Here is a 24,225-nt window from a genome sequence, read left to right as displayed (position 1 = left end):
AAAGGCTAGGACTGTAAGAGCTCAAAGAAGAGCTGGATACATTCATGGAGGTTAGGTCCATACGAGGCTATTAGCCGGGGGTAGGAATGGTGTGTCTCACCTCTGTCAGAGGCTGGAGATGGATGACTGGAGAGAAGTTGCTTGCTCATTGTCTTTGGTCCATCCCCTCTGGGGCACCTGGCACTGGCCACTGTTGGCAGACAGGACGCTGGGCTAGATGGACCTTTGGTCTGACCCAGTAATTGCCATTCTTATGTTCTTATTCTGCTTAAGGTTTAAATATCTTGTCAGGGGGGTCTCAGCTCCAGCCCAGACCAAAGAAACAGACCTTTTCCCTCCTCAGGCCACTGCTCCCTCTTTTCTCCCATTGGCTTGCCTGGCTGCCCCCCACAGTTACCCCCCACCCTGGGTTTAACACTTTGCAGGCATGACAGGCTGGTGCTAAGGTACTGAGACCTTCCCCTTCCTGGGAGCTCAGAGTTTGGACTCCAGCCTGAGCCTGAAAGTCTGTGCTGTCGTATTAAAGCTTCCCAGCCCAAGCCCCTTAAGCCTGAATCAATGGACTTGCGCCAGCGACAGCTATGGTGCCAGTAAACATACCCTACTGGGCATTTGTGATTACCGGTTCTGTTCGCTCCCTCTGGGGCATCAGGCATTGGCCTCTGCTGGAATACAGGATACTGGTCTTAGAATGATGGATCTTTGGTCTGACCCAGTATGGCCATAGTGTTCTGATTAGTTTCTATGATGAGATAACTGGCTCTGTGGATAGGGGAAAATCAATGGATGTGATTTATTTTGACTTTAGGAAAGCTTTTGCAATGGTCTCCCACAATATTCTTATCAGCAAGTTAAAGGAATGTGGATTGGATAAATGGATGGTAAGATGGATAGAAAGCTGGTTAGAAGGTCAGGCCCAGTGGTTAGTGATCAGCAGCTCGATGTCGGGATGGTGGTAGGTTTCTAGTGGAGTGCCCCAAGATTCAGTTCTGGGTCTTGTTCTGTTCAACATATTTATCAGTTACATGGATGAGGGGTTGGATTGCACCCTCAGCAAGTTTGTGGATGACACTAAGCTAGGGGGAGAGGTAGATACGCTGGAGGGGTCCAGAGTGACTTAGACAAATTGGAAGACTGGGCTGCAAGAAATCTGATGAGGTTCAGTAAGGGCAAGTGCAGAGTCCTGCACTTGGGCCAAAAGAATCCCAAGCATTGTTATAGGCTGGGGTCTGACTGGCTCAGTAGCTGTTCTGCAGAAAAGGACCTGGGAGTTGTAGGGGACGAGAAGCTGGACATGAGTCAACAGTGTGCCGTTGTAGCCAAGAAGGTTAATGGCATATTAGGTTGCATCAAGAGGAGCATTGCCAGCAGATCCAGAGAAGTTATGATTCCTCTTTATTCAGCTTTGGTGAGGCCGCATCTGGAGTACTGTGTCCAGTTCTGGGCCCCCAATTATAGGAAGGACGTGGACACACTGGAGAGGGTCCAGCGGAGAGTGACCAAAATAATTAGGGGGCTGGAGAATATGTCCTATGAAGACAGGTTGAGGGAATTGGGACTGTTTAGTCCACAGAAGCGAAGACTGAGGGCGGGGATTTGATAATAGCCTTCAACTTACTGAAGGGAGGTTGCAAAGAAGCTGGAGAGATGCTGTTCACAGTGGTCATGGATGGCAGAACACGGAACAATGGTCTCAAGTTGCGGATGGGAAGTTCCAGGTTGAACGTTAGGAAAAACGTTTTCACTAGGAGGGTGGTGAAGCATTGGAATGGTCTACCCAGGGAAGTTGTGGAGTCTCCATCCCTGGAGTTGTTGAAGTCTTGCCTTGACAAAGTCCTGGCTGGGCTGATCTGATGCGTTTGGTCCTGCCTAGGGCAAGGGGCTGGACTTGATGGCTTTTGTAGGTCTCTTCCAGCTCTATTGTTCTATGATTCTTATGGGATGAGCTGCGAGGAATTAGAAGGATGCTCTGGAGTTTCACCTCTTCAGAGCTGGGATCTAGTAGGCTTTTTATTTTTTCTCCTGCTTCTATCTTAAAATATTGTTGGGAACCTTCTACAGGAGAGGATCTGATTCAGGAATTTGAGAATTTTTTGCTTCAAATTTTAGAAAAAGCCAAGAGTGTCCTGAAATCATTTTATAGAAAGCCAGCAGTAAGAGGCTAAAAGTCTCTCTTGCAGTAATGTATCTGTAGCCAGCTCAAACCATGTGGCTCATCCTCTTACCTATATCCTAATTGCCTGTGTTCTTCCAAGCTCCTCTTTGTTAGCAGTTACTTCTGTGTGACTGTTACAACAGGGAGCTACCCCCTGTTAAAGAACACCTTTGAATGTGAGCTTGTTAGGTCCAGGCTCTCTGCTGTGGCAAGACAAAGCAAACTTCGATTATCTCTGACAGGTGTTTGTCCAACCTGTTTATAAAAACCCCTCAAGGTGGGGATCCCAAAACTTCCTTTGGAAACCTGTTCTAGAGCTTAACTACCCTGAAACAGTTATCCTGATACTTACCCTATGTGTCCTTGGCGTAGATTAAGCCCATTACTACTTGGGAACTAATCAACCTCCTCTTTGTAACAGCCCTTAATATATCTGAAGAGAATGTTCTCAGCCCCCCCACCCCCAGTCTTCATTTCTTAAGACTAAACAAGTCTGTCTTCTTTTATCTGTCTTCAGGGGTCAGGCTAACTTTTAGTGTAATGAATAAACACATTTACTAGATCAAAAAACATTAACATGGTGAACTGACTTTGCAGGGCTGCTAGTGGAAATTGGCCTGCATGCTGTCCTGCTTGGTTTCTCATCTGTTTCAATATATATTAACTAGACGACTTACCCGCATTGCCTGGGTCCTTCGGGGGCTGCTGCTGTTGGAGCAGGAGTCAGGGCAGTGCCTTGGGGATGTGGGGTGGGGGGCGCTCAGGGCAGAAGGCTGGGGTTGTGAGGGTGCAGGAGTCAGGGTGGAGGGTTGAGCGGGGGGGCAGGCAGCTGTGGATGTGGGGGTACGAGAAGTGAGGAGGGGGTAAGGGGATGTGGAATGTCTGAGTCAGTATGGGGAATGGACACCACCTTACAGCTTTTCCCTGGGCCCAGGGTAGGCTGTGGACCCCAGCTTCTTTGGTCTGGCAAGGGGCAGGTGAGGCTGTGTACCCTGCCTGTCAACTTGTCACTGAAGAGGCTGGGCCAGGATCGGGGGAGGACCAGGGTGTGTTGGGGCAGCATAGACTGGTCAGGCTTGGGGAGGGGAAGGCTATGCAGGCCAGCTGTGGGGCAGGTATTCTGGGCAGCCTAGCAGTGCTGGGGGAACAGGCTGTGGCTCCAAGATGTGGCCAGGAGCCTTTTCTCCTTCTGCACCTGCAAGGGGGTGGGCTTTCTCTCATACACCCCTCCCCTGTGCTGCAGCTGAGGGTCAGGGAGGAGGGGTTTGGGACAGGGGAGGCATTTTCCCAGTCCAGTGGTTAGCAAAGGTAGATCTACACAGTGTTTACAAGTGTCTACACAACACAACTGCTATTTTGAAATAACAGATGTCTTATTTAGAATTTGGTAAACCTCACAGTACAAAGAATAACACCTGTTCCAAAACAGATATTTTTAGAATAGGGGCTGTGTAGACAGGGAATAGGAGCTTTGAAATAAGCTATTCTGGAATAGTTTATTCTGAAATAATTCTGCTGTGTAGACATAGCAATTTGGATTAGAGCCATGGTACTTACGGTGGTATTGTTCCCAGGGGCTCTGTTGTGTGTAGACATGCTATTTTGGGGTAAATATTGCTTATTTTTGGACTTCCCTGTCATGTAGGTGCATTATTTTGGAATAATAAATCTGGAATAAGCTGTTCTGGAATAATTTAGGTGTGTAAGTTTAAGTAGCAGTCCTAAAACAAAGACATTTCAAAAATCAAATGGAAAGAGAAATCTCTGAGCTGTAATTTATTTGCAAGTTTGACTCCATCAACCAAGGATTAAACAGAGAGTGGGAGTGACTGGCCCCGTACAAAAGCAGTTTCTCCGCTCTGGGTGTTCACATCTCCACATTAGAATCTGACAATGGGCCACATCCCCCTGTCTGATCTGACTTGTTTTTTTCCCTCTTTTGACACACACTACTGATAATGGGCTATTTCCACCTTGCTGAATAGACCTCAGCTTTGGACCTCCCTTTTACTGGGAACCCCACTCTTTAAATACCCCTCTGGAACCACCCCCCCAACTCATGCATCTGATGAAGTGGGTCTTTGCCCACTAAAGCTTATGCTCCAAAATGTCTGTTAGTCTATAAGGTGACACAGGACTTCTGTTGTTCTTGAAGATACAGACTAACATGGCTACCTCTCCGCTATTAGGTGTATAAACGCTCCTCAGGATGGCGAGCCCTAGCCGGCAGCTATCTTTATGGCAGGGCTGCCCTCAGTGGTCACTTCGCAGTAAACTGTCCTCCCATACTCACTGCCCCAGTAGCCACTCAGCAGTATAGCTCTCAACGCCCTCCTTTTCCACATTATGGAAAACCATAAGATTCCAGGCATATCCCATTTTCCTGTCACAACCAGACAAATTTGGTGGTGTTAGTGCTTACTGTTTAGGAGATGTTCTTGAACAGACAGACTCACAGATGGGCGCTCAGACCCACAGAGCGACAATTGTCTCTGCAGAAAGTGATGGGGAAGCAAAGGGAAACCTCCCCTACGTGGGGGGTAGGACTGGCTGTGGGTCTAGTTTGGGGGGCACTTGGGGGTCACATGTCTACCCCCATTTCTGTGAGCACAGAGCTGCATGGCTGAAAGGGGGCCACTCTATTCTGCTGCCTATCCTGGGAGACTATCTTGGTCAACCATCTTGTAGCCCACTGAGATGGAGGAGCAGCACACAAGGACCACTTATTAGCCTAGATTACCCATGCCTGACTTTTAGAGGTGCTGAGTCCCACAGAACAATCTGAGTGAATGGGAGATGCAGATGCTGAGCCATTTAGAAAACCAGGCTGAAGAAGGCTGTTTGAAAACTGATCCTGAGCATCTTACTCAAGCTCACACAGCCGGGTCCTGGTAGAGATGACAATAGAATCCAGTTTTCCTGAGACCAAGTCCTCTTCTCTAATCACTAGCCTGCACTGCCTTTCAGACTTCAGCACACGGAGAATGGTGCTTGCCTATTTTGACAAAAGGAGATTAATACATCACAGAGTGCAGCTGTGAATATAAAACATCATGCATTAAGTTTTATTAACGTGGATCCTGATGAAAAATTAGCTCCTTGCCTTACTTACATACTTCAGGAGAGTTTATGTTTAAACATTAATTCCAGATCATTTGAAAGACTCACTCAGTACTGTCTCCAGACAAAGTTCACAATGACTAGCTTCGGGGAAATTCTAAAATCTGTTGGTGATTTTGGGCGGTTTCAAAAATGTTTGGTGCTCATGGTGTCTCTGTCATCTTTTCTTGCTGCTTTCCCACTATTTGGGCAGATGTTTATGGTTTTGCATGTGCCTCATCACTGTGATACAAACTGGATCCGTGAAATTGGTCCAAACATGACCAAAGAAGAGCAGCTGAACTTAACCATTCCTAGGAGCCCACCTGGATCGTATGAGGAATGCCAGATGTACACGCCTGTGGAGAAGGACATTGATTCCATCCTAAAATATGGGCTTAATGCCACTGAGAAGTGCCGGAAGGGCTGGGTTTATCCTGCAGAGCAAGAACAAACGTTGGTAACCCAGGTTTGTGATGTCTGTTTGTTCCTGACGAATGCGGTTTGCTTTATTGCAATGGTTAGCTTCTTGCTGTGAAGCACCCAGGCTTCCGGAGATGTCAGTCTAGGAGTGGCCTGGGAGAATTTGGTTTGACTGTGTGAGACTTTCCCCAGTCAGCCCACTGTGGGTCCCTGTGCTTTCTGGCAGTATGCTGTTGTGCCACAGGGACTCACAGTGGCCCCTTAACTGCCCCTGTCTTTCCAGAGGCAGGGGTCTCTGCGTAGCAAACCAGTCTCATCATGGGCAAGTCTGGAATAGGGAAGGGTAAAGCTGGTCCCCTTGCAGACCTTTGCCTGCTCCAGCAAGATAGCTCTCTGGAGAAGGGTGAGGGGAGTCCAGACCCACACTCTATCCTGGACTCTGTCCCAGGGTCCCTAAGAGGACAAGTAGTAGCTGGTGGGGCTTTTGCCCCTGCCCCAATGTAGTAACCTCACCCTGGGCCACTTCACCCACCACTTCCCATGGTGCCTTTTTGTTCTGCTGTGCTCTGCTCCAGTCTTGTCTCCTGTGCACCTTCCAACTCCTTCCTCACTGGTGCCTGGGAGTAGGGAGGCACTTTTTATAGGAAGTCCAGCGGCCTCAGCTGGCCATGGGTGCTGATTAGACTCAGCTGTGGCTGACTCCTAATGAGGCCCGAGCTGACTGCTTGCCCTAATTGGGCTTACTCAGGGAACAGAAAAGCATTAGCCCACCATCTGGAATACTTGCCTTCTATCAGGTCTCTGCAGCCTACAGGCAGCAGTCTGTCACAACTGATTATTTTTAAGCATGAGTCCCATTGCTTCAGACCATCCAGCCTAGGCAGAGGGACTGAATGTTCACGTACATCTGGTTTTTTTTCCTGGATTTGTATACCCACAAACACATCCAACTCCCAAGTGATGCTAGATGCTGACTGGGCAATAGGTGAATCATGGCCATTGTGTTTTAATCTTCAGTTCTGTCTTGGAATGATTGTGCAACTGGCAGGTCATGAGGCCCTTTTAAAATGAAACCTACCTTGTGCCCTTCTTTCAGTTTGACCTGGTATGCGACCGCAAAGAACTAAGTAACATCTCCCAATCCATTTTAATGCTGGGCTTTCTCCTTGGAGCTGTGATCTCTGGTACAGTAAGTGACAGGTAAGGAGAGAGAATGATGAATCTGCACAGAGCCACCAGCATAACCTCACTTGGGGTAATGTAGAGTGTCTCACAGCCACAGGGCTGGTATAGTTAGAACGTTGGCGTCTAGGCCGTGATGTCGATGTGCCCTCTATACTAGGGCCAATTACTCAGTCATTTTTATGTCTGCTTTTTATGAAAGGTGATTGAAAATAGGGGATGGGGGATTCTGCGGAAAATTCTGAGGAAAATGTTTAATTTTTTTGTCCGCATTCCCCACAAAATGTTTGAGATGGTTTGGGGGGAAATTTAAATATCAGAAACATTTCAGGTGAAAACAGGAAAAACTGGTTTAGGAACGCTGGCACTGTGCCTCATGGTGTTGTAGTTTGGGTGTCTCACCTACCCTTTCTTTTCCCTAGCGCAGTGTCATGCGCTTTGTCTCCCACAGCTGTCGTTTGGTGTGACAGGTCCTTGTACTCACCTAGCACACACAGTCTGGATGGTTGACCCCATGGGTCCAGGCGAGTCCCACAAGTTTACACTTTCCAGAGCTATCAAAGCTCCAAAAAAGGAAACCAAACCAGCTGATATGAAAGGAGCAGGCCCCCTTCCTTCATGGAGCCTTTGGAAGGACATCCTCCATTGTCCTCTGGCAAGGGTGCAAAGGGCTTAAATAGTCCCATCAGGGTCTGGCCCACTTTCTCTTCAGAGGACTCAGACAGTAGTTGTGTGTCTGTTCTCGTCTGCATCGTTTTCTGGGATCTGCAATTTGACGGTACCAGGTCTTCGATATCTTGTCCTCAGTATGGAAACTATGGAAGATACTGCTCCAGATCCAGCTGGTTCGAGGAAAAGGAGAGATGCAGGTGGGAGCTTGGACTAAGGGCTAAGAAAATCATACTTGCTGTAGAGTTTTCCAACAGTCTGAGGCATTCAGACAATCATTGTTTGGGGATACAATAATCAGAAAAATGGAAAGAATAGTTCAGAAGGGACAGGTGGACAACAAGAGACTGTGCTGCCTTCCCAAAGCGAAGATATGATAGGTCACTCTAAGACTGGATAGTAACAGAGAGGGAGCCGTGCTAGTCTATATATTATCAAAACAAAAAGCAGTCAAGTAGCACTTTAAAGACTAGCAAAATAATTTGTTAGGTGAGCTTTCGTGGGACAGACCCACTGATCGCTATACTTACCTACACCTTTCTAGCTTCCATCCTGCACACATAACTAGATCCATTGTTTACAGTCAAGCTCTTAGATACAATCACATTTGCTCTGATCCAACTGACAGAGACCAAAAACTACAAGATCTTCACCAAATATTCATAAGCCTGAATTACCCACCAGGAGAAGTGAAAAAACAAATTGACAGGGCCAGACGAATACCCAGAGACCAACTAGTCCAAGATCAGCCCAAAAAAGCCAAGAACAGAACATCACTGGTCATCACCTACAACCCCCAACTCAAACCACTGCCACGAATTATTAAAGACCTACAATCTATCCTTAATCAGGATGCCACACTCCCGAAGGCCCTAGGTGACATGCTGTTCTCTCCTACAGACAACCTGTCAACCTTATGAGGATCCTCACGAACAGCCACAGTCTGTACCCTAGGAATACCAGTCCTGGAACCTTTCCTTGCAACAAAGCCTGCTGCCAGTTTTGTCCACATATCTCCTCTGGAAATACCATCACTGGACCTAACCAGGTTATTCACAGAATCATGGGCACTTTCTCATGCTCCTCAACTAACATCATATATGCCATCATGTGCCAATAATGCCCAGATGCTTTGTATATTGGACATACTTCTGACTCCCTTAGACAAAGGGTTAATGTGCACAAAACAGACATCAAATCGCTCCAGATCCACAAACCAGTTAGTCAACATTTTAATAGAGTGGACCATTCTGTTAACGACTTAAACGTTTGCGTGTTACTGAAGAAAAATTTTCACACCACTATTCAAAGGGAGACAGCTGAGCTGTCTTTTATATTCAAATTTGGCACATTAACACATGGTTTGAAATGGGATGGCAATTTTCTGAGTCACAATAGGGCTCGTTTGCGTACTGTGCTTAATCTAATTCTTGACCTCCCCCGCACTTCTACCCCTCTACTCTCTGATTTGCTCACCTTGATCATTTTTTTCTGATTTGTCCTCCTTGATTACTGTTTTTGGTTCTCTGTACCTTAAATATTGAGTCTGTTCTGGTATGGCTATGGTCTGAAGAAGTGTGTCTGTCCCATGAAACCTCACCTAGTAAATTATTTTGCTGGTCTTTAAAGTGCTACTTGACTGCTTTTTGTTTTAGACTGGATAGAATTTTAAAACTGATTGTGAAAGAAGCCATTGGCAATAGCTCATACAGGCACCAAGAACATTACATTGCAGGATATCTCACAGATGATAGATGACTTCAGGGAACTTGGAAGAGAACAAATATCCAGGTGATCTTCTTTGAGATCTTTTCTGTCCCATGAGTGAAGGAAAATGGAAGACAGAATATTCTGGAAGACTTCTGATTAGCTACATGGTGTTAGGGTGAAATGTTTTGATTGTGCTTAATATTGGCTCATCTTCAATGGGGTAGGGCAGTCAAGTTGGATGCCCTCCATCTCAATAGAAGGGGAACCAATCTTTTTGGGAACAGGCTGCATACAGTAGTCAGGAGGACATGAAAATAATAGCGAACGGGTTAAAGTGAAAAAGAGGGTCTGTACAAGCACTGAGTGCAAAACTGAGATATTGAGAACAAAATTAATCAGGGACCCAAAGGATGTGGAGAGAAGAAATTCTTTGATCACCTATACACTGATGCTAGAAGCTTGGGTAACAAGAAGAATTGGAATTGCTTATTTATAAGCATAAATTTGACGTAACTGGTATTGCTGAAATCTGACAGGATGACTGCCAAGAGTGGAAGGTGAAAATCAATTATTATAATCTGTTTAGGAAGGATTGAATGGGCAAAAGGGAAGGGGTAATGCCACTCTGTCAATAATGGCTTTATCTGTGTCTGAATTACCAATAACTTGGGAGAAGATGATTTTGAATGCTGATGGATTGATGTACTAAAAGATAAAAAACAGGATGGGGTATTAGCGTTTGTCTGCTGCAGGTCACCAAATCACACTAGGGCACAGGGTGACTGCCTCCTGTGATGGAGTTCAGGGGTCCCCCTGCACTGCACCCCGTCCACTGGCAGGAGTGACTCTCACTCAGCAGGTACAACAGGAGGTTTATTAGGCAACAGATGCCCAGTTTCTCACAGAAGTGACAGTACAGCAGTCAGAGACAGTCCTTCCAACCCATCCTGGGGAGAAGACCCCGAGGGGTGCCCCTCTGGGGTGTAGCTTTCCCCCTCCTCAGGCTGGCTGCCTTCCAGCTCTCCCTTCCCCTAGCCTCTAACTGCCGTCCCCCGATTCAAAAACCCAGCTTGGCTCCTCCCTCCTCTTTGTTCAGGGCAGAGGTGTTACCTGCCAGTTGTAGCCCCAGGGTCATCCTTAGCCACTGGGAGCTGCTCTGCTTGCCTCTCACATCCAGCCTGACTCTCACATGCACTCCCCCCCACTCCATCACACCTCCTTACACACCTATCTGTAATGTACTGAGAAAAAGCTTTCATGCTGCCAGTATTAAATCAACCTTGGAATTTGTAAATATCTTAGAAGACAATTTTCTAACTCAAAAAGTGTTGCATCTGGGGGGGTAGCAGGAAATTCTACTTTTTGACCTCATCTTAATAGATGAAAAAGAATAGATCCCAGAACTAAAACTTAATAGTGACTTGTCATATTTCTAATTAACAACCAAAAGAAAGTCCATTCCGTTTCAGGCGACCATATCTCCTTGTCCCAAATACAGAACAGGGAGATATGGCAGGAGGGGGCTGCTCCACCAAGCCCCAGGGAGCCGGGAAGGAGGCGGTAGCTGCTGGTGCTCTCTGGGAGCCCCAGGAAAGTGGCAGCCCCTGGTGCTCCATGAGACCTGGGGAAGTGGGAGCCACTGGTCCTCCCAGGGAAGCACCAGGGACATGGCAACCACCCATGCTCTCCCTGCTTCTCTGAGGCCTGGGAAAGTGTCCTATGCACTCTCTGGCCAGCAGCTGCTGGTGGAAAAGGTCAGTGGAGCCAGGAGGAGGGGGGACACGAGGTCCAAATACAGGACAATTAGTCCCTTTTAAAATATAAGCAGGGACTCCTTTCTGGTGTCCCAAATATGGGACTGTCCTGCCAAGTACAGGATGGAAGGTCACCCTAAGTCAGGTGAAATATAGCTTTGTAGTTGGTACTTTAAAGGGCCAGTTGCACAAAGCTGAAAATAATTGAGCCAGATCAATTGGGAGAATGAATTTAATTAGAAACATGTGACTGATAATTGAGAATTGTATAAGGACACTTTATTAGATGCCCAAAAAGTCACAATTCCACAACTGAGGAAGGCCTTATTTATGCTAAAGAATTTATGCACACATAACAAACGGGTCTATTTTTAACCATCTATCTCCTCTGGAAGACAAGATCTAGAAGCTCACTGTCAGTGAGCTGGGTCATTAGGTAACCTGAGAGCAAGTAAACAATATGCATTTCAAACATGGGTAAGTGTATATATCTAGGAATCAAGAATGTAGGTTGTATGTAGTTAGAGGTTGTGGGGGAGGGAGGGAACTCTGTCCTGGGAAACAATGACTCTGGAAAAGATTTGCAGGGGTCATGGTTGCTAATCAGCTGAACATGTTCTTCCCAGTGTGATACAGTGATCAAATTCTTGGCTGAATAAACAGAGGAATGTCCAGCAGAAGTAGAGAAATCAGTTATTTGACATCTGTATTTGGCACTGGTGCAACTGCTATTGGAATTTTGTGTTCAGTTCTGGTGCCCAGAGTTCAACACGGCTGTTGATAAACTGGCGAAGGTTCAGAGAAGAATCATGAGACTGATTAAAGGGTCACAAAACCGGCCATACAGTGATTAAATGCAAAGAGCTCAAGCTGCATGGTTTCAGAGAGAGAAGCTTAAAGGGTGTATTGATTACAGGCTATTAGAATCTCCACAGGGAACAAATATTTAACAACAGGCTCTTCAGGCTAGCAGAGGAAAGTCTAGCAAGGTCCAATGGGTGGAAGCTGAAGAAACGTAGACTGGAAATGAAATGTATATTTCGAAGTCAGAGTAATTAACCATTGGAATAGTTTACCAGGGGCTATGGTGGGTTCTCCAACACTGACCAATTTTAAATCCATATTGGATGTTTTTCTAAAAGATCTGCTCTGAGCATTATTTTGGGGAGGTTCAATATCTCTGGCATATAGGAGGTCAGACTTACACAGTCATAATGGTCTTCCAGGCCTTGGAATCTCTGAAAGTCTGTCCCTCCTTCCAGAGCTGCTGTTGATGATTTTGGCAAGACTTTTTTTGCCTCTTTACACCTTACCTCCATGCCTGACATGCCTTGTAGGCATAGTGTGGCAGGACTGCTTCACCCCATGGAAATTCATTAACCTTCACCTGGTGGGGTAGTTTGTACATGCTGCCAGAGCCAAGTTCTTTAGTTGGACTACATTTCCCATGAATCACCACTGTTTCCCCTGTTGGAAAGAAGTTGGAGTGCATTATAGGAGTCTTTAGCCATAGTGCATCATGGGAGATGTAGTCTGGCTGGGAAGCTCAGCCCACAGAGAAGAATAGGGATGAGGCAGTGGACTTTGCCGAATCCCTTCATGAGCATATCCAAATTGAAATATCTTGGATTTTTTTAAGCTTTTGACTTTAGACATTTCAGCAATGCTTTTTGGGAAAAAAATATCTAATTGTGGAACACCCTGTTTTCTGTCAAACAGTTTAACACAATTTTTTCAACTCACCCATCTTGTTTCTAGTGAGCTCAACTGAGATCAAAAGCCCATGGTTGTTAAGCTTAAAAGAAGCACCTGGGATCTTTTTCAGGGGGATAAGTCACCATGCCACATAGGCAAAGCAGCATATGCTTTCTCTCTCTTTCTCTCTCTCACACACATCCACCCACCCACCCCCATCCTGCTGATGTTACAGTTACCAGTCTATTGCCCACCCTGATCTACTGGCCAGATTGAGGAATGGGCGGGGTGGAGCCAAGTTCTTTCTGTGAGGACTGGTGCTCCATGTTGCAGCAGGACAGAACCCCAAGACTAAGGCAAGACACCCCATTTTTATAGTAACAGAGAGGGAGCCGTGCTAGTTTATACACTATCAAAACAAAAAGCAGTCAAGTAGCACTTTAAAGACTAGCAAAATAGTTTATTAGGTGAGCTTTCGTGGGACAGACCCACTTCTTCAGACCATAGCCAGACCAGAACAGACTCAATATTTGACCTTCCCCCGCACCCCTCCACTCTCTGATTTGCTCACCTTGATTATCTTTTTCTGATTTGTCCTCCTTGCTTACTGTTTTTGGTTCTCTGTGCCTTAAATATTGAGTCTGTTCTGGTCTGGCTATGGTCTGAAGAAGTGGGTCTGTCCCACGAAAGCTCACCTAATAAACTATTTTGCTAGAGTTTAAAGTGCTACTTGACTGCTTTTTGTTTTGATCCCATTTTTATAGGTTTTTCCCCCCCCTCATACAAGTCCATGTGTTTCACTTTATCAGGCCTCACTCAGTCACTCAGCATTTTCAAACAGTTCTCAGCATTTCCAGCAGTCCTTTTGGATGCAACCTCCTCTGGCTGTTGTGTTGCATGCTGAGGGCCCAAAGGTGTTGGTGTCTTGGGAAAGGCTTTATTCCTTCTTCACCAAAAAGGGGTGTCTGCCTCCAACTTTGAGGTAGTCAATCTGCCTTGTTTTGGTTTGCCCCAAGTTCGGGTTTCCACTTCTGATACTCTAGGTGTTGAAAGTCCTTTCATGTCCATTTTTTCTCACTCGCACACACAGGCACACATTTACATAATTGCAGCATGGTAAGAAGAAAGAATGTGCGCTACAGTTTAACATATTGCAGAGTGAACACAGTAATAATGAATGTGTATGTCACCTAGCAGAAAGTCTTAACAGTCTATAATAGTATAATGAAAATCTACAAAACTCTAAGTCTACATTATCTGTTATAAGTCTATGTGGTGCCTTGTACAGCTCAAGCAGATATTAACTCTCCCACTTCACAAAGAACTTGCACCGTAACTAGACCAGAAAGAGATTAAACGTTATTGTTGGTGGTGGGACATTTTCTGAGCTTCTTCCTTCCCTTTCTCCAACCCCTTCCATCTCACTAGTCTCCTCACAATTTCCAGCTTCCATTTTCCCTCCTTTTCCTTCTGCTTGTGTTCTTTTCCCACACAAAGCAGGCAAGTGCTGGCCAGTGGCATTAATTGGTCTGTCCCTTTATTATGGTTAGAAGGTGTGTACGGAACTCAAGTAAATCTTCATTTGCTGCTAACAATGCACCTGGCACTGTATGATGTACAAAACAAAGATTGCTCTTGCCCCAAGTGGCCGAGCATCTCTTAGGGAGACATACATGACAGAACGTACCTGGCAATTCAAACATGAGGAGAACTCAAGGGGATTCGGTGGGTATTGTCCTGTTTATACGTAAAACATCTTTCTGGTGCAACCTCAGTTACCTCAACAGAGGGGACATGAGAGTCCCTCAGGAAGTGTCCCATTATGATGGTCTCTAACTGTTCCTTGACTGTTTCTTGAATGTGGCCACTGCTTTGCCTTCCTGCAAAGTGGAGACTCTCAGAAGGTGTGTCCGTACTCTGATTCGCTCTTAGCTCCCATCTGCAGTTCCTTGAAGGGAGACCATTTGCTGCTAGAAGAAGTCATTTGGGGGGCCCATCTCAAAATGCTTTAAAGTGCTCTGTTTTTTCCCCAGAGAGTACTAACTGTAACAGGGCCAGGCCAGCACACCTCAGCTGAAAGGATGAAAGGCAGCTCAGGACACATCCAGGGCTAGGGGAAGAAGAGCAAGAGCCAGTTAAGCTCCCAGGTGGAGGCAATAAGGAGTGGCAGCAGGTAATTGATGAGGCTACTTGGTCTCACTGCCAGCCCAGTCGGGATGGGGGGAGCTAGGGCAGGAGAGAGTGGAGGTGGATGAGGTAGCAAAGTGAAGGTGGTTGAGATAAGAGGAGAGGAGACAGAGAAGGAGAGAAAACAGCATTTACCAAAGACAGCAAGACGGAGAGGGAGTAGCTCAACAGAAGAGGACCAGGGCTCCCCTCCCCCAGCAAGACTGAAGCCCTGGCTGTGGAAAGGGAGGGGAAGGACTAACCAGACAGCTCAGACTGGCAGAAGTGGGTACAGCTGAATCCCTCCCACCTGAAGGGAGAGGCCTGGGACCCTGACCAGGCCCAGGAGTGCCTTGCGACATAACTCACCCTCTGAAAATCAGGCCACTTTCTGGATCTCCAACTTTACATTAATCCACAGTCATACCTGATAGTCTTGTCTAAAACCCTCTGATTTTGCAAAGCTTAGAGTAGCCTCAGAGATTGACAAATATGTTTCTTCCCCCAGGATAGGTCGGCGTCCTGTTGCGTTGCTTTCCCTGCTTGTGATGGGAGCATTTGGTGTTGGAACAGCCTTTGCACCGAATTTCTACATCTACATGGCTTTGAGATGCATTGTAGGTGCTGCTGTGTCTAGTGTCTCTCTAAGCATGGTAACCTTAGGTAAGATTTTTGTCCACTCGTGACCTAATAAATTTGTTAGTTTCTAAAGTGCCACAGGACTACTTGTTTTTGAAGTTACAGACTAACATGGCTACCCCCTGAGACTTTTTACTTGTGTTCAATTTGTCATTAGTATCTCCTCTGAGTGCTGTTATTGGCTGTTTGTTGTATCTCTGAGCATACTGGCTACCCACAAACAAGAAAGTCCCTCTCTTAACAACACACTTTACGTGTTTCCCTGGAAAGTCATGAAGGTTAGTTAAGTAACCCTCTGAGCAGTAGTACTGCGATGTTGGGAATTCCTATTTATAATGCTTTAGAATAGGAAAAAAGCCCTTTAAATGGTGCTGAACGATTAGGTTCTTAGCAGTTCAATCTGTGTTAATGTTTCTAGGCACTGAATGGGTTGGAGTTTCCTACCGGGCACATTCAGTCACTCTAGGTAACAGTGCCGTGCCCGTCGGACAGATAGCTTTGGCTGGAGTAGCGTATGGGATTCGCAACTGGAAGCTGTTACAGATTGCTGGATCTGCCCCTGTATTCGGTCTTTTGTTTTACATATGGTAAGTATGTGTTTGCCAGAGACTCTTCTCGCACACTGCAGGATTTTTTGTGATCCAGGTTACACATGGGCTTCACAGAGTGGATTTATCTACTCCCTGAAGGGGTGTTTGTTTCCCATGATAGCCCAGATCTTGTAAAGGCTTATGCAGTGTTAGTGAGAGCTGCTGGGAGCTGCACGCACTTGCCTATCAAACAACTTTTATTGAGGGGCCTAAATATGGATTTAAGAGCTTAACTCTAGGCACCTCCGTACAATTATTTCTATTGAAACAAAGCAGCCCCGCATTCAAACTCAAGCCATAGTGCCTCAGAAGATCTGCCTGTCTCCTGAAGTAAATGCACACAGTCCAATTGTTTGTAAGACCATTGAAGACACATCAGCAGGGGTGTCATTTGGGGGAGGCAGGAGGGACAGCAGCCTACCCCCCGCCCCCCAAGAGCCCTGCCACTTCAGGACATTGGCTCCTGCTTCCCCTCTATCCAGGAGTGTGAGGACTACAGGACATTTTCTTTATGTATCTGCTGGCTCTGCTGTTTCTCTGAGGCTCCCTACCCCTGCCTGTCCCTGCCCCAGCCACGCTGTTTGAAAAGCTAGTTCACTCTTCTCTCCTCCTCTTCCTCCTCCCCTTGTGGTTATCCTTTGCTCTGTCACCTAGGAATGCTTCACTGTAAGAGCAGCAAAGTTAAAAAATGACCACCTGAGTGGATCTTTCCCTTCTGTCAAGAAACAAACATGCTGTCACACCACAGACGTCACCTAAATTACACTTAATCTTTCCCACTTTTTTCTGACACTCCAATTTTGAGGGGAATGACAGTACCCCTGGGTGCGGCATCTATCCTTCCATTTAGTTCCACTTTTCACTTGTCTGAGAGACTCTTTCGCTTGTAGTGGGTGTGTCAGATTACCAGGCAGGCCCTGTCTGTTGCACACAAATGTTAATTCCTCAGGAACAGAGCAAATGTACTTTTGAATCCTGAGGCCTTTTCCCCAGAATACCTTTGCTACTGGTTACTGTGCAGGACCGAATCCCTCCCCTAAACAGCCAGCCCTTCTATAGCTGTGTGTCTCCTGCACTATCCTTCTCTTCCAACTGGTAAGTAAGCTTAGCTCCTCTTTACTACTTCTGAGGGTAGCAAAGTCTCTCTGGCTTGAGTACCTTTGATGAATGCCATGGAGGTGATGTTTATACTCTCACATCTTGAGAGAAACATTAGGAATGGAATCCCCTTCCGATCCTTTGTATTTATTCAGAACCAGGGGTGAAAGTAACAAATTTTTTACAGGTAGGGTACTATTCAACCTATCACCCCCTGGGGGGATACTGGATAAACAGGGCCTATAAGAAATGTAGGCATTGAGTGGTGTGTGGGGTATTCAGGGCAGAAGGATGAGGTGTGGGGGGGGGAGTTCAGGAGGCAAGGGATTGGGTGTGGGGCACTGCTCCCTCTGAGATTTTTTTATCCATAAGTGGAGTGAGTTTTGTCTCATGCACCAATACTGAGGTCATGTGCACTTGTTCAGATGCGTACCCATTGGCTACTAATGGAGGTGTTTTTAAAGCAGGCATGTGCACACCATGCCCCCAGAAGAAAGGGGGAAACCCAGCCGCACACATGCGCACACACCCCAGAAGAAAGCAGGGCACCCACCCACCCAAACAAATGAGGAACTGAGCCAAATACACACACACGCCCCAGAAGAAAGGAAGGAACCCAGACACACACACACACACACCCTCCCCAGGAGAAAGGGGGAAACCCAGCCCCCCACCCCACACACCTGAAGAAAGGGGGGACCTTGCCCCCTACAGATTAGGGAAGAGGGGAACCCCCCCACATACACACGTGGCAGTGGAGGGTCAAGAGTGGAAATTGCCCCTGGGTCAATCCTTCAAGGGCAGCTGGGATGTCCTGGCCCCTTTTGAACTGCTGTGTGGAGCCATTCACAGGGCCTGGAGCAGTGTTGTGCCTCTCTGCCAGCTTGGGAGGGGGCCTGAGGTCTGACTGCCCTGTCCCTTCCGCCCTCTGCCCTGCTTCTTCTGGGGGCATGGAACTGGGCCTCCCCCCGCCTTGCCCCGGGGCCCTGCATGGCTGCAGCCCCACTGCTCTCCTACCGAAACCCAAATGATGCCCCTGCAATCAGGTAGGGGATGTTAGACATACACTTAAGGGGATGACTGCTATTTTCCAACCACTTCACAGGATCCTTCCAGAATCTGCTCGGTGGCTTGTAACAAAAGGGAAGAGCGAGGAAGCCAAAACTCTCCTGCAAAAAGCAGCGTGTGTAAATAACCGTCGCCTCCCGCCAGAACTGCTCAATCAGGTAATGGATGCTGAGACGGGGCTGCAGTCAGGCGGTCTGTTTGAAAAGGTCAGAAATATCTCTTTGCGGGAGGAACAGGAGGGGAGAGAGGCTAAATAGGGATGTAAATGGATGAAAGCTTTAGCTGTGTTTTTAATGCCCTTGTGCTCCCTATGACCAAACTCCTTTGCACACAACATATGAAGGAGTCAGATGTAATGAAACCAGGCAGGCTGGACGTTTACAGCGTAAGACTTTTGTGTCTCAGAATTTGGGAGGATAACGCACATGAACCCCACAATGGAGCAACACTGTTGATTGCTCCCTAAAATATACTGTAACTCGCCCCATCTTACTTCAGGCTGTCTGCTGCTCGGCCCAGCTGTAACCCCACCCCCACTCCAACAAACAATCCAGCGTTCCCCAAGCCCCGGAAAGGATTGAGCTTACAGCCCTGGGTTTACAAGGCCAATGTGCTAACCACTGAGTTATCCCTCCCATTGGGGAAGCGGCAACAGCAGCAGCTCCCCCCGACCCAAAAAAAGTGAACAACATGTCTAAGCCAGCCAGGGAAGCAGGAAGACAGGACCCGCTGATGATAGGGGAGGGGCACAAGTTAAATGTTCCCCCCTTGACAACTCAGTATTGTACCCCACTCCCCAGTTTGTAGCCCAGTCATCCTCCTCCTCCTTTCCTCTGTGGGGCTTAGGAGGAAAAGGGGGTGGGGGTGGACCCAGACCTGTTCCACACTAACACACATTACAACATAGTGCAACTGCACAGCTGATCAACCTGGCAGTGCTCCCCTAAGAACTCTAGGAACTCAGAGAGCAATGAATTCCCACAGCAAAAATTCTTTTATTGCATGCACCTATGGTAACAGTTTATAAACCAGGCTTCCATTGATTACTTTTTGTTTGCTTTGTAACTGTTAACTAATGTGTAGCTTGAATGGTTAATGGTCTAATTTTTATCCCAATTTAACAGCCCCATTCTTAACCCAGTGAATTACATACATGCACATAAACCCATTCACACATACCCTCACTCATGCTCTGAGGCTGGCCAGACCCCTGGAATATTGGTTAGTTGTCTGAGGTAAGAGTCCAATGCGCACATCACCCATTGTGTCGAACTGATGGACTCTGACTCATGTGGTAAATTGGTATAGTATTTATCTTCTTGGCAGGTGACAGTCTAGCAGATGTGATGTTCAACTAATTGGTCATACCCCTCAGTCCGGCTGGGGTGCTGCTCAGTTCATGGGTCACACCCCTCAGTCCTGGTGGAGCTCTTGTTCAAGACCAATTTTGGAACATCCTGCTACATCACCCCAATTCTTCTTGCCTCTGCCATGAGCGATGAGCCAACAGAATGTTCTAGGTGTTTCATAGACTCATAGTGCACTAGAACTGGAAGGGACCTCAAGAGGTCATCGAGTCCAGTTCCCTGCCCTCTTGGCAGGACCAAACACCATCTAGATCATCCCCAATAGGTGTCTGTCTAACCTGCTCTTAAATATCTCCAGTAATGGAGGTTCCACAACCTCCTGAGGTAACTTATTCCAGTGTTTAACCACCTTGACAGTTAGGAAGTTTTTCCTAATGCCTAATCTAAATCTCCCTTGCTGCAGTTTAAGACCATTGCTTCTTGTCCTATCCTCAGAGGCCAAGGAGAATAATTTTTCTCCCTCCTCCTTGTAACCTTCTTTGAAGTACTAGAAAACTGCTGTCATGTCCCCTCGAAGTCTTCTCTTTTCTAAACTGAACAAGCCCCATTCTTTCAGTCTTCCCTCATAGCTCATGTTCTCTAGAGCTTTAATCATTCTTGTTGCTCTCTCTGAACTTTTTCCAATTTCTCCACATTTTTTTTGAAATGTGGTGCCCAGAACTGGATACAATATTCCAGCTGAGGCCTAATGAGTGCTGAGTAGAGTGGAAGAATGATTCTTCTTCGAGTGTCCCCGTGGGTGCTCCACAATAGGTGTCGGGCTTGCCCGGCGCTGCAGATCGGATCTTCCAAGCAGTTTCTGCCGGACCGCGCATGCGCCGGCACGCGCCGCTCCCTTGCGCGCTCCTGGCCATGTGTGCGATCCGGTCCCCGCCAGTTCCTCTTAACCGCCGTCGGCTGCAGACGGAATCCAAACTAGGCTAAGGCCAAGTAGCGTATTCAATGACTTCAACTGTTTTTCTTTGAAGTTTTTTTTCAAGTACTTAGGCTACTGCAAGTTAGCCGGTTGTTATTTTTCAAAAAAAAAAAAACAAGAAAAAACAACAAACAAATTACAAGCGGGACAGCTTCAATCCAGTCCCAGTAACAAGCGCCGGAGGCCAGGAGCATAGGGCCATCAGCCCTCCTGCTGCGGCAGGCCATCAGAAGGGGAAAACAGCACAGAGAAGGTGCTAAGTACCCGTTTAACAACTGAAAGACTCACCAACAATGTCCTCTTCAGGATTTAAGAAATGTGAGTCCTGCCGAGAGGCGATGCCAGCGTCTGATGGGCACAGTCTATGCATAAGGTGCCTTGGGGAGTCCCATGTTGCACAGAAATGCTCCTTCTGTGCTAAATTAACAGCCAGAGCAAGAAGAGACAGGGAGATGCGGCTTAAAGTGCTGCTTTTCAACAAGGCCCTCCAGCCAGACGTGCCGGAGCGGCCGCAGCAGGAGGGACCCTCCGGGGCCCATAAAAGGAAAGCTGCCTCCCTCACCCCATCAGCGCAAAAACGGAGGAAAGTCTCCCCAGCCCGATCCCTGCCGGCAGCAACAGCGAGCGGGACGGGAGGAGCGAGCAGCCCCCAGCCGCAGCAACAGCTGATCGGCGGCGGCACGGAGAGCCACGTGGAAGCGGCTCAGCCTCCGATAATCAGCCAGCCGCCCCGCACCGCAGGCAGGGCGGCGGCTAAACAAGTGCCGGTACCGGCGGCACCGCAGGCAGCGGCACTGACCCCCGGGGAACCAGCGGTGCAGAGAGCGCAGGCACGCAGCGTGCAGGCACCGGAGGACACCGCACGTGCGGCACCGCCCTCGAGCGTGCCGAGCACGGTGCGGACGGGGCCGGGATCCCCTGTATGTCAGGGGGCAGAGTTACCTCCTCAAGGGAGGGGGAAGGCTGCACACAAGAGGAGGCTTTGCAGCCCCTCTCCGCACAGGGCTGTGGAATTGCTTTCTCACAGTCCTCCGCTTATGTTGCAGACTCCAACCAGAAGGCAGGGGTCCCCCCTAGCCTACCCGGAGCCCCCTTCTCCATTTTTGCAACCAGCCTCACCCTGGCTGGGACCACCTTCACCCTTCCTGGGGTTTGAACCGCTGGACTATTATGCAAAATCGCTCTCTCCAGTGTCTCGACGATCTCCCTCCCCCAGACACACAGGGTATGCACCAAGGGAGTGGTCTAGGTCACCTTCCCAAGAACAGCGCCTATACTGCCATGGTCGCCCCTACCACGCGGGGCATAGACACCATCGGCAATCTACTAGGGAAAGATCCCCACAGACGATCTCGTACCCCCGAGGGCAATCGCGACCGGGGACAGAGACTCAAGCATCTCAGGGGGGACTGGTTATGGAACCCCGAGATTTTCCCTCGCAAATCTCTAGTGAGAGGGTGTACCATCACCAGCAGGAACCGGAAGGGTCCAGAGAGACGTACCCCAGCAGTTCCTCGCTCTCCTCCCCGGACGAGGCTACGGCCCCGGGGGACGTCCATCCTCCGGACGATCTCAAACAGTTTCAAGAGCTGTTTAAGAGGGTGGCCTTCACGCAAGGCATCCAGACAGCAGAGGTGCAAGAGAAACACCATAAGCTCCTCAAAAATTTGAGACCTCCGGCCTCCTCCAGAGTAGCAATACCGCTTGATGAAGCAATCTTAGAGTCCGCCACTACGATATGGCAGACCCCTGCGACTATTCCGCCTGTCCAAAAGAGAGCAGATAAGAAATACTTCGTGCCGGCGAAGGGCATGGAGTTCCTGTTCAGCCACCCACAGCCAAATTCTTTGGTGGTGGAGTCGTCGCAACAAAGATCAAAGACATCTCAATTCAGGACAGGGGGAACAGACAAAGATGCCAAGAAGCTAGAGCTGTTCGGCAGAAAGGTCTACTCCTCCTCCACCTTAACATTGCGAATGGCAAATTACGCAGTGCACTTAGCGAACCATAATTTCGACAACTATTCCAGGTTAATCTCCCTCATGGACTCGCTTCCAGAGGACAAAAAGCCGGTGCTCAAGGCCATAGTGCAAGAAGGCTACGCGGCCTCGAGGACGGGAGTTCAGATCGCCCTGGACGTTGCGGACACAGCAGCACGTTCCACAGCAACGGCAGTGGTGATGCGAAGGGAGTCCTGGCTCCAGACTTCGGGTATACCGAGGGATCTGCAGGCAAAGATAGTTGACCTTCCCTTCGACTCGCAGAAGCTGTTTGCTGAATCAACTGACTCGGTCCTTCATTCCAGTAAAGATTCAAGAGCCACACTCAGGACCCTGGGGATTTACACCCCTCCATACACAAAGAAAAGGTACTACCCTCAACAAAGACGGTACCAGTACCAGCAACAGCGCCCCCAGTACCACAGGGGTTACGAGCAAGGGCGACATCAACAGCACCAGCAGTACAGAACTCCCAGGCGACGTTCACAACAGAGCCGTGTGTCCTCGGGGCGGGGCCAAAGGCCACAAGTTTGACATACAGATCCAGGGCTGCGCCATCACTACCATCGCACAAGGTCATCCGAAGCGACTATTCCGCCATCGCCTCCGACCATTCTACGACCAGTGGCAAAGGATCACCACAGACAAATGGGTGCTGGAGATCATAGCCACGGGGTACGCCATCCCCTTCCAGTCACTCCCACTGTCACGACCTCCACCCAAGCCCCACCTCCAGGAGGCCTCCCATGTAGCGAGGCTCAGGCAGGAGGTGGACCATCTCATGCTCATAGGGGCAGTGGAAAGAGTGCCGGAGCAACTGCAAGGGAAAGGGTTCTACTCCAGGTACTTCCTCACGGAGAAAAAGACAGGAGGCTGGAGGCCCATCTTAGACCTTCGCGGCCTCAACTGGTACCTGCGCAAGCAACGTTTTCGGATGATCACAATCGCCTCCATCCTTACAGCACTGGACGATGGAGACTGGTTCGCAGCCCTCGATTTACAAGACGCGTACTTCCACATAACTATCCATCCGGCTCACCGGCGATTCCTCCGGTTCATGGTAGGCAACGAACACTTCCAATACAAGGTCCTACCGTTTGGCCTCTCCTTGGCCCCCAGAGTCTTCACCAAGACCTTGGCAGTGGTGTCAGCCTACCTGCACAGACAGGGGGTATTTATTTTCCCGTATCTGGACGACTGCCTGCTCAAAGGGGCCTCGAAGGGGGAGGTTCTGTGCATGATACGCGTCACAGCAAACACGTTCTCTTCACTCGGCCTGGTTATCAATCTGGCAAAATCAAAAATAGACCCCACACAGGACATAGAGTTCATAGGGGCTCGCATAAACTCGGTTACAGCGAGAGTGTATCTACCAGAGGCTCGCTTTCGGGCCATCGGCTCCCTCGTGCAGGTCATCACCTTCAGCCCTACGGTGCCGGTCTTGACGTGCTTACAGCTGCTGGGCCACATGGCAGCGGCGACGTTCGTAGTACAGAATGCCAGGTTACACATGCGCAGCATGCAGCACTGGCTGGCGAGTGTATACAAACCGGCAGTACACACCGTTCACAGGGTGGTGTCGCCCACAGCGGGGGTGCGCAAATCTCTGCAATGGTGGGTAAACCCCAGGAACCTGATAACAGGGGTACCCTTCCACCAGCCGCAGATATCGGTTTTTCTCACTACAGATGCCT

At 48.3% G+C, this 24,225-nt stretch overlaps 1 protein-coding gene across 5 annotated transcripts in view; it reads left to right on the top strand.

Moving 5' to 3' along the window:
- The first annotated feature begins 3,804 nt into the window (after nucleotides 1-3,804).
- The window catches only part of LOC142008948 (solute carrier family 22 member 13-like), a 38,769-nt gene continuing 18,348 nt past the window's right edge, over nucleotides 3,805-24,225 (top strand). For 4 of the 5 annotated variants that reach the window (XM_074986330.1, XM_074986329.1, XM_074986327.1 and 1 more), the window contains exons 1-5: nucleotides 5,352-5,723; nucleotides 6,774-6,877; nucleotides 15,362-15,516; nucleotides 15,911-16,079; nucleotides 18,286-18,406. In XM_074986330.1, the coding sequence (XP_074842431.1) occupies nucleotides 5,352-5,723; nucleotides 6,774-6,877; nucleotides 15,362-15,516; nucleotides 15,911-16,079; nucleotides 18,286-18,406 (921 nt within the window). Of the gene's footprint in view, nucleotides 3,854-5,351; nucleotides 5,724-6,773; nucleotides 6,878-15,361; nucleotides 15,517-15,910; nucleotides 16,080-18,285; nucleotides 18,407-24,225 lie in introns of those variants that run through there. The other variant, XM_074986326.1, reaches the window with a different exon arrangement.

The sequence above is a fragment of the Carettochelys insculpta genome, chromosome 2 (genome assembly GCF_033958435.1).
Source record: "Carettochelys insculpta isolate YL-2023 chromosome 2, ASM3395843v1, whole genome shotgun sequence".
Classification (NCBI taxonomy): domain Eukaryota; kingdom Metazoa; phylum Chordata; order Testudines; family Carettochelyidae; genus Carettochelys; species Carettochelys insculpta.
This window is presented reverse-complemented; position numbering and strand designations above follow the sequence as displayed.